At 32.6% G+C, this 10,938-nt stretch overlaps 1 protein-coding gene across 1 annotated transcript; it reads right to left on the bottom strand.

Annotated features, from left to right (window-relative positions):
- Positions 1–5,696: 5,696 nt before the first annotated feature.
- LOC107863915 (kirola) lies at positions 5,697–8,060 on the bottom strand. The gene is made up of 2 exons (XM_016710115.2): positions 7,728–8,060; positions 5,697–6,321 (listed from the first exon to the last, which is right to left on the bottom strand). The coding sequence occupies exons 1-2, from the start codon at positions 7,912–7,914 to the stop codon at positions 6,053–6,055; spliced, it is 456 nt and encodes a 151-aa protein (XP_016565601.2). The 5' UTR covers positions 7,915–8,060; the 3' UTR covers positions 5,697–6,052.
- Positions 8,061–10,938: the final 2,878 nt, after the last annotated feature.

The raw sequence follows: 10,938 nt of genomic DNA, 5'->3' as shown, positions 1-10,938 counted from the left end.
GATTTGTAGGCTAAGGAATAAAAAAGTTCCCTTGGTTAAGGTTCTTTGGCGGGATCAGTCTGTTGAGGGAGCTACTTGGGAAGCAAAAACAGCTATGCGAACCAAGTACCCATATCTTTTCTCCGCAAACTTAGATTTAGCTTGAGGTAAAGACTTTTCTTTAGATTGATTCTTTTATGTTCTCTATTCCATCTATGTAACCATTCTCATGTCAATGCATTCATTCGCGAAACCAGTTCAATTCATGTATCATGTTTCAGACTCAGTTGTGTAATCAATTTCCATGTCATTCATGTTCAGTATATGATCTTAGTTGCCTTAGTACAGTACTCTCATTCTAACCAATAACATTCGAGGGTGAATATTCCCAAGGGGGAGATATTGTAATACCTCATATTATTCCTGGCTCGATTCAGTTCTTAGTTGCATGAGTAAGGGGTTTAAGGCTTGAAAACTTTACCAAGTGTTGGGGACTTAGAAATTTCAAGACCCCTAAACTTTGATGATTTTTACTTTGGTCTTCCCGACCTCAAGACGTTAGTTTTTAAGTTAATTCATGTTCAGGAATATAAAAAGTATGCCTCCAAAGAGTTTCAAATTTTTCAGACAAGGTTTGGGGCATGTTTGGATCACGAAACCAGTGGGTCACCGCTATAAGCCTGAATCATGGCATTAGTCCCGACCTCAAACTTACCGCATCGAGGTGAGGGATTCTTTCGACCGCGATAAGGCCACGTCGCAGTGGGGATGTTGCGTCCAATTCTTGATTTAAATGATTGAGGTACAATTGGATCTTTTCCCCCTCAACCAAATCATTCATAACACGACTTAGGGTATCTTTTAGGGCATTATTTGCCCTTCTTCTCAAAATCACTCTTAACAAACCCTCCTCCTTCCCCAAGAACAAATTCAATTCTTTTTTCCCAAAGTAATCAAGAATTCAAGCTCCCCAAGTTTAAGAACCTTTAAGAAAATATCAAGATTAGGGTTTCTTTCCCAAGTTAAGGAGCTTCAGGTATGTCGGGTTTATGAACAAGGGCATCCTTTCATCCTTGTTCCCAAAGTGCATGATTTTAAGATTTAACTTACTTATTTTTGAATTAGGGTTCACATCCAAATTTCTATATTGATGAAGCATATTATTACCATGAGATTGAAAGCTTTAAGTATATCAAGAATTGCTTATGTTTATGTTTTAACTTATAAGATTCATATTATGATTTTAGTTTCATTATTTTGACTTGGATTGTTGAAAGATTTCAAGATGACTATTGATCATGAAGTTTTGTCATAAATTTCTAAGAATTTTTATGTATATTATAAGTCCTGAGTACAAGTACTGAGCTTACAAGAAGATTATGCTCTTAAGCTCCATATGACAAATTTTATACCATGATTTAAAACAAAGATTGATCTTTTGATCTTAAGATAAGATATGGAATTCACATTTGATCATCCTGATTATGATTTAAAGAAAAAGATGTATAACTGGTTTGCATTCTATACACCCTTATACTATTTTAAGGTGGGTTTCCTAAAGTATGAGCATATAAGTAACATGGGAGTAGTATTTAGCACCGAGCTGGTTATGAGTTCGAGGTCATATGCCCCATAACTACGTTCCACTGTAGGTTTAATTCCCAATATGGGTTAAGTATAGTGATCACTAAGTTAAGGTTCTATTCCGAGGGTAAAGGTAGAACAATTCTCCCCAATATGGGTAAGACGTTAAACTCCATGATAGCTCACATGGTTTATGTCAGTTAGAAGAACCTCCTTAATAAAGTATAATAAAAAAGGATTTTAGAAACTAAGTGTTATGGATCACAAAGTTTATTGTTATTAGACCAGCTCACTAGTGATATTGTCCGCTCTGGACCTAGGCCCTCACGGCTTTAAAACGCATCACTAGGGATTAAGACTTGCTTACTTATATACCCAGCATCCTTCCCATGTTTTGCTGGTGTGGGACTCCGTATCCTAAGTTGTAGTGTTGCATATAGTTTGTAATGCCCCAAAAGTACCCCCTAGACGTCACAAGGTACTCAAGACTATGATAATCCTAAGCTAACCCTTTAAGCCTTCTAAACTAGAAGCTCATGATAAAAGTAAACTTGACATATGAAATCTAAAGATAACTGAATTAATATCTCAATTGAATATATTTAGCTTGGAAGTCTTTAAAACTGACACTTATGAATTTAAAACGAAAACAGTCGGACAAGCCTCTACTTTTAACTAGAGAGCCACTGGGACAGACCCCAGCTGACCTGAACATAACCAGACAACTACTAACTAAAACACTTCATCAAAATCAAAGTCTGATGATCTGGATCCTCGGACTATGAGGACTCACCAAAAGTCGGGATGTAGGTGGCGATGTCCGTAGTCAATTGTGTTGTTGGAACTGAGCAGTAGAACCTATATTATAAGACAATGTAGAATATAAATATATAAGTACATCTGAAATGTACTGAGTATGTGAGGGTGGATGCACAAGTAAAAATATAATTTAAAATAAACATAGACTTTTCCATGCTAAGTGTAAATAACTCGCCTTGAGCTTGAATAGAACACAGACTGCAAAATCTTAAATATGAGTAATGAATCATGAGAATAAACTTTGTATCATCATTCATTAAGGCATTTACCACTTGGTATCGTCATACCAATATACTTGCAAGCTAATACAATTATGTGAAACCAAAACCATTTAACCAAATTGACTCACAAGTTCCATTTAAATTCCAATCCTTGGCCACCAAGGCCATTCCAAAACCATATTTATCCATTTACCTTTTAATGTAATGGGTTCAAAAAACAAGTTAAACCATGAAGTTATCCATATTAAAAATCAAGATTATAAGGTGGGTTGAGGTAAATGTCATTATCAAGCCAAAAATTCTATCAATTTGGGAAAACTCATGTCCCCCATTCCAATCATTTAAATAATGCACCAATTCAGTCCCAAAGACACCAATTTATAGCATGAATAATCAATTTAAAACATGGGACAAATAATTCAAGCAATAACAATAAAAAACCCTCAACCTCAATTTCAAATCCAGCATTTAAACCACATGAATATTCAATAAATTAATGCCACAATGTAAAAATACAAGTTAGGGATGATCAACATGCCTGAAATATAGAACAATTTGAAGAGAAATCGAAGTTTGGAGCTTGAATGTTGAATTTTCTGTAAAACCCCTGAGTTTTCTTGATTTTTGAGTTTAAGAGAGAATAAATGGTGTTTTGATCTTTAAAAACCAAAACGAAAGGGCTATTTTATGTTTATAAGTCGTGAAAGGGGTAAAAAGACCAAAAGTTCCTCACTCCAAGTGGAAAAAATAAAACTGAACGTTTTTAATACAACAGAGTGACACGCCAATATCGCGAAGGCTACCCTCTGTGCCTCGCTGCTATCACAAAGGTTATCCTCCGTGACACGCCACTATTGCAGATCTTCACTACTTCGGGTCCCAAAATGACCCCGAACCCCTTTTACAAATTTTAAAACTTTTTCAAAACACCCTTTAAACACTTTAAAACATAATTCAAGTCAAAATCAACGTTACGCACGTGGGAGGACTACAAATAAAATGATCAAAGTTTTACGGGGTCTCACAAACAATTACTTTATGGTAGAGACTTGTATTGGGCTCAAATAAGTACATCTAGATAATTGATTTGGCTCCACATTCATGTTTCTCCACATCTTTTTTTTTGTTGCCTATCAAAAATCTCGAAGAGGTTGAAGTTTGATGTTGATAATGATTTCAAAAATTAGCTCACGATGCAGACTCAGAAAAGAAAGAAAATGGAGGTTGAAATTTACAAATGAAGAGCGGAGGCAGGTGGCGAGGCAGTGTCGTAGTGTGTGTATGTGTTTGGAAATTATTTTAAAAAAAAATAATTTATTTATGTGGCTTTAACGTGGCATGTGTGTATTGTACTCTCCTTAGTGAGAGTGGTATAGTATTTTTGGGTGGTATAAAATTCATTTGAAAGTTATTAAGGGATGTATATAATAGCCCATGTAGTTTAGGATCTAAATATGTTATACGGACAAATTCAGGAAAGAAATGATATATTTTCTCTAGATTTTAATTAAACATAAAATCAATACTTATCTCTTCAAATGTGACACAAGCCCGAATAAAACTTTCAACCAAGAGCAAGGAGTGTCTACTTGATCATCTTTCGGATTCGTAATCTTTTACTGTGTGACTCGAATAACATTAGAATAGGCGAAATTAATGTGACGAATTTCTCATGGAAGAACGCAGGAAAATTCTTTTTTTTTTCTTTGATGGACCGCCTTATATAAGACACAAGGGCGGATCTACGGTAGCGGGTGGAGGTTCTCGGGAACCCCCACCTGCTACTGTAAGGCGTTTAATTACATTAAAAAAATTCTCAATAGGTTTAAATATTAACAGGTGAGAACTCATAATTAAGTAATTGGATGATTTAGTGATAGGAGGGGCACACTTAAGATGCGTGCCATGTTGCTGTTGATCATGAGTTCAAACTCCTGTGGTGGTTCCTTATTTTTTTCAACTTTATTTATTCATTGAAACCCACAAGCTAGAAATCCTAAATCCGCCTCTGTATAGACATAAGTTTTAAGGTTTTTAAATCCTTTTCCAAATCTGCTAGGTCTTTCCTTTCCATCAAAAATAAAATCCTATATTTTTAATTAAGAAATAAATTTCATTTATTTCCTAATTATTCGGCCACAATAGGGACCATAAATTTAATTAGCAAGGCTTTCAACTATGGCACTAATTCATAAAATGAATGAATTAACCTACCATAATAAGTTATAAATATTTCACAAAAAATCGTGATTGCACTTGTAGGCATAATTTCAAAATTATTTATTAAATCTTATTTAACTCCTCATGTTAAGATTACAAATATCAATTAATAGAATTAAATTTCTGAATATTTAATTTATTAATTAATTTAATTTTGTATTTATATACTTAATTTATTTCATATCTACCATAAAGGGGTACCATCAGGCCGAGACATTGATTCTATCTAATAATCATTATTTCACAAAAGTCATTTGTCATCATCCAACCTATTTGGAACATTTTAACCCATTGAAGAGTTTCACCTTTTAATAGATCATGACAACAAACATATGACATTGATCATAATAATTTATAGCAAGATTAAGATTTTAAGTACATTTAATGATTTAAAGGAGTTGTTTATAAATATTCAGAACATAAATAATTATCCTTCATTGATCCGTTCAATACACACAAAGTGTACTAGCACAAGAAGTTGAAATACAATCATTTCCATAATCAAGATTAAAATTATATTTATTCTTGTGCTACAATCATCAAGATTTTCATAATCAACATTAAATTATATTTAATCTTATGCTACAATCATCAAAATATTTGTCCAACTTCATCTTTTATTGTGAATATAATATTTATACTTATAAGAACATATGATTTAATTTTTCATGTATGAGTTAAACTCTATACACAAAATCATCTACTAAATAAGTAAATGTATACATAACCAAATGTATAATTTATTTAATTCTTTATTAAAATCAAATAAATAATTTTGTTATGATAAATATTATATCCAAAACACATAATTAATAGTATATATCCCAACAATAACAACGTAAAATCTAACAAAACTGAAGGAGGAAAGAGTACTGAAGATTGAAGATGAGATTCACTTAATTCACACAAATAAATTTCGTTCTCGAAGAAATTATGAAAATAGTACAACATACTTCATGAAGCACAACAAAGCAAGTTTCATCTTCATGAGAAATACAAACATGAACAAGCACAACCACTTGAATTCTTGAACTTGGGGCAAGCACCACTTGCATAGAGAATATGGAACTCCCTTTATTCACAAGAGAAAACAATTAATGTCCTCTCAGTATTATTCGAACTCTATAAATAATGTCTTATTTGTGTTAAATTCTCGATAAATATATTATTTCTGGAGAATTTGGTAAACATTCTTAGACATTTTTAAAGAGTTCGAGCAACGTAGCATATTACTGCTTGATATGGTGGGCGTCAACATCTTTGGTCAGATTAACGGCTAACTGCAAATAACAGAAGGGTTCTGGATCGTCTTCATTCTGCTTCTCGTATTCGATAGTCCATATGACCAGGCTGTTTTCTCCTTCACTCTCAATATGAACAGTTGCTTTGAAGGTCTTGTATTCCTCTATTAAATTACCTTCAAATGCCTGGAATGTCACTAACCTTTTCTCCTCGTCTATGTCTTCAATAACAACCTTTACAACCTTCTCTTTTCCCTCTATGTTTTGTGCAAAAAAACAAAAAGATTTATAGATGAAATAGTCGGGAATACAAATATATATTATTACAGGACCAAAGAGAAGTGAAAGTGTTCTTTGTTTTTTTCTTTCTACTTAAATGGCAAATATTACCTCACACAGAGAATATCTTGGAACCATCCTTAACCTTGATACGTTTAATTATTCAGTCTATACCTAAATTATTTTTTGATAATCTTTTATTCTTTATTTAATTTTTGCTTTAGATGCAATGGCTTTTCATTGTAATCATGCTTTTTTTATTTTTGAGGGTGGGGGAGGGGTTTCAATTTTTATTTTAATCATATATTTGCTAGAGTATTATTTTATCCAAATAAAAGATATTCAAAATAATCGATTTAGACTTAATGGAAGATTATTTTTGTGTATTTCTTATTTTTTGGTTAATTTATACAAAAGGTTTTCCGAAGCTCCATTATTTAAGCTAAATAATTTTTTTAAAAAAATGATTCAGCCTAGAACAAAGAGATTCAACCAAGTTCCTTCCCCACCCCCATTTTTATTTTTTAGAAAAAAAGAAGAAGAAGAGGAGTTTCAACCAAGTTCTTCACAAACTTGGACCGAGAAATAAGATCCAAAAAGTTAACAAGTTTAAAAAGGTAATAAAATAATTTTGAAGTAAGCTATAGTTATCAATGAACTGATCTGATGAACTAATAGCCTGTTTTGCCAAACTTTCGGGGAGGCCAAATATTTTGAACTTTACTATGGCAAGGACACTTGCAAGAAGACACGATGGTATTGAGAAATAATATAATTAACACGTTAGTTGTCGAATTCATGTTTTACTTCAGAGAAGAGAAGGGAATGAATTAGCAAATGTTTTGGCTACGTTTGGAGGGCCCTCCAAAGTTTTGGCTTGATTTTTGATCCGAAGATATACATGCTAGCTTTTCTATATCCCTACTTGTTTTAACTACAGGATCAAATGTATATAGCATGTCAAACACTAAGGGGTAGGTTGATTGTTAACATGTTATTTCGAAATAATTAACTTTAAAATTAATTATTTCGAGATTAGTTATCCCATCATATATACACATGGGATAACTTATTTCATCACTACGATTACAAATAATGGGATAAATAATCTCTTGACTAACTAATATCTCAATTATGCATCTTTCCCCGGACTATTATATTATAACTTATTCAACCTGTTTGAAAGTGTCAAAAATAATGGAGAGTTAATAGCTTATATAGTACAGAAGAATCTTAGAGTGATCATATGGAATATTAACTTCAAAAATGGATAAACAATTTTTGTTTGGATTTAATATTATATAGGTTAAAGTACTCGGCCTTAACCTCACCATAATCTTGGACTGTTCAATTAAAAAAAATATATGTGATCAGAAAATGTTACCGAGAGTATAATTCCAGTTGACAACGGAGCCAACGGTACCCCAATCTCCTTCATGTAAATCGACAGCTTGAATAGTTTGTGGTACTACATTTGGAAGTTGGTGTGGTTTGTGTCTAAACATTTCATGAAACAAATCCTTACAACCTTTTATCTCTGTTTGTGATATCAACTTTCCTTTCAGACCCATCTCTCTCTTTCTGAGCACTTATTTGATTTGCAGTATGTAATGTTGGAAATTTTATTGATGGATAAATAACCAAAAAGTAAAGTCCTTATATAATTGCCCGTTGGGGATTGTCAACCCCTCTACAATTCTCTGACAGCATAGATTACAATAATTTCTCCAAGTTGTGTATTTTTATATTAGTGACAGCTTAGATTTACATTTGTTGAGACGTGTCCTGATTTAGCAACAAATATGATGACTATGACAATTGAATTCTTTTAATTTATTAGTAAACCAAATTTGTTCACAAAGTTTGGCCCCTTAAAAAAATTAGAAGAAGTAATTAAGCTAGATAATACTATTTAAAAAAAGAATTATATGAAATAATAATAATTATTATAAAATATGAAAGCAAGAACTAGAAGAATAAAAAGAGAGAAAAGGAAAGGCTTCTTTATTTCTCTTGAGAGATGAGAGATAATAAAATTGAGAATATAATGAATAAAACCCTTTATTTATAGGAAAAAATACTCTTAGTTTCTGACTAAAAGACAGATACTTCAAAGTCTGATAGATATCAATTAGATCTTATTAGATCTTGATAGACATTCACTATAATGTAATACATTTATAACACTCCCTCTTGAATGTCTAGATGAATAATGTGACTCGTTAAAACCTTACTAGAGAAAATTCAGTGGGAAAAAAATTTAGTGAAGGAAAAAGTGTACACATCTCTAATAGAGTATACATCTCTAACAATACGCATATAAGATGCCTCATTAAAAACCTTACAAGGAAAACCCAGTGGAACAAAACCTCATAAGGGAAAAAGAGTATAACGCGTATCAACTCCCGCTAATGGGAACATCTTGAACCTTTGCATCTCAATCTTGTGCAGCATCTTCTTAAAAGTTGCAATTGGAGAAGATTTGGTGAATAAATTAGCCACATTGTCACTTGAATGAATCCGTTGCACGTTAATATCACCATGCTTTTGTAGCTCATGTATGTAGAAAAGTTTTGGCAAAATGTGCTTCATTCTATCTCCTTTTATGAATCCTCCATTAGGATTTGCTATGCATGCTGCATTATCTCTGTGTAAAAATTGTGGGTACATTGTCACATTTCAAACCACATTTTTATCGAATGAGATATATCATGGATCTCACCCATACACATTCTCAACTTGCTTCATGAATAGCTATTATCTCAGGATGGTTCAATGAGGTGGCTACGATAGACTGCTTTGTATATCTCCGAGCATGTTTGAGATCAAGAATTATGCGGGTGAAATAAATACCCAGCATCAGCATAATCAACAAGATCAGGACTGCAATCTTTAGAATAAAATAAGATCATGTGTTTTATCTCATTCTGATGTCTCCTAGTATGAGCAGAACTATATCTTGCTAACAAATTGATCTAAAGGCTATATCGAGCCTTCACTACTAAAAAATAGAGGAAAACTGACCACAAAAATCGGCCACACGTGGTCGGTTTACCTCAATTCCGATCACAAAACCGATCAAAGTGCATGGTAGGTAAAACTATGGTAGCTTTTTAAAAACCGACCACGTGTGATCGATTTTTTTTAATATATATATATATATATATATAAAATTCATTATTATTTTATTAAAATAGAAAAAAATAATTTTAAAAATAAAGAAAAATCAAAATAAATCGACCATAAGTGGTCGGTTTTATTTTAAAATTAATTAATTAATTTTAATAAAACCGACCCAAGTGGTCGATTTTATTTTAAAATTAATTAATTAATTTTATTAAAACCGACCACCAGTGGTCGTTTTTTTTAAAATTAATAAATTAATTTTATTAAAATCGACCACTTATTGTTGATTTTTTTTTTTTAAAAAAAAAAAAGCAACTAATGAAACAACAAACAATACAACAACAACAACAACAACAAAAAAACAAGAGTATTATCACACAACATACAAAATGCCAGTATAATACATACAAAATGTCCAAAAAAAGTGTAAAAGTGTAAAAACTACAACAATATATACAAAAGTGTAAAAACTACAACAAAATGTCCAAATCCAAAGTACAACACATATAAAAGTCAAAACAACTAAAACTCATCTTCATCATCATCTTCATTGTCCTCGTGTTCCGCATCCTCATCTGTGTTGATATCATCCACTGGGCCTAGACCTTTTGCAGCCCGAACTGCATCACCAGGACATGGAGGAATAACCCCTGCAGACTGAATGAAAGAGCTGAACTACTGCTGCAGCATGCTGAGTTGTGATGTTGTTTCCTCCTCCTTATTCTGCGCCCCCTCTCTCTCTCTGCAGCAAGCTCTTTAGTGAGTTTAGAAACCTTATTTTGTAGTGATTCAATGGTTTCTCTATCAACTGAAGAGTTATAGTATGTAGGGTCAGACGAAGACCTAACATTCTCGCTAAAAATTTTTTTGTGGTATCCGTAGTAATGGCCTCTAACTGGAAGACCCGTAGCTTTATCTCATAACTCCTCCTCTACATGTTCGGGTAGTGGGCCACCCAAACTTTCCGGAGGTTGAGTACTACGATATTCACTAACGAGCTGCTTATATTTGTCCTATATTCCAAGTAAAGTTAAAACTAATAGTTAAAAAATATTAAAGTACTTATACTTGAATAACATCAACTTTGACAAAAAGATTCATAAATTCAAAATTTGATTCCTACATGGGTAGTTTTTGCACGAGGCTCAACCCAGACATCTTCATCAGTCGGGTTCTTTTTCTTCTTCATATGAGTCTCCTTGAATAGCTCATCGAAGGCTATCTTCCTACCCTTTTCTTTTCCTGCATATGAAAAAATTATTAATCTTCAAATAATTAAAAATTTAAATAGAAACAAATAATTAAAACTGTAATATAAAAGTTACATACCATTTTTTCCTCCACAGCAATCATACTAACTGAACTCGCAGTATGTAGGGAGCCACTCTTGGATGATGCTAGGGCTTTCTTTCCTTTGTTCCTCAACAATTGGTATTCTTCTCTATTCCAATAGCGAATATACTATTTCC

The sequence above is a fragment of the Capsicum annuum genome, chromosome 3 (genome assembly GCF_002878395.1).
Source record: "Capsicum annuum cultivar UCD-10X-F1 chromosome 3, UCD10Xv1.1, whole genome shotgun sequence".
NCBI lineage: Eukaryota > Viridiplantae > Streptophyta > Magnoliopsida > Solanales > Solanaceae > Capsicum > Capsicum annuum.
The sequence above is the reverse complement of the archived record's forward strand: the minus strand, read 5'-3'. Positions and strand labels throughout refer to the sequence as shown.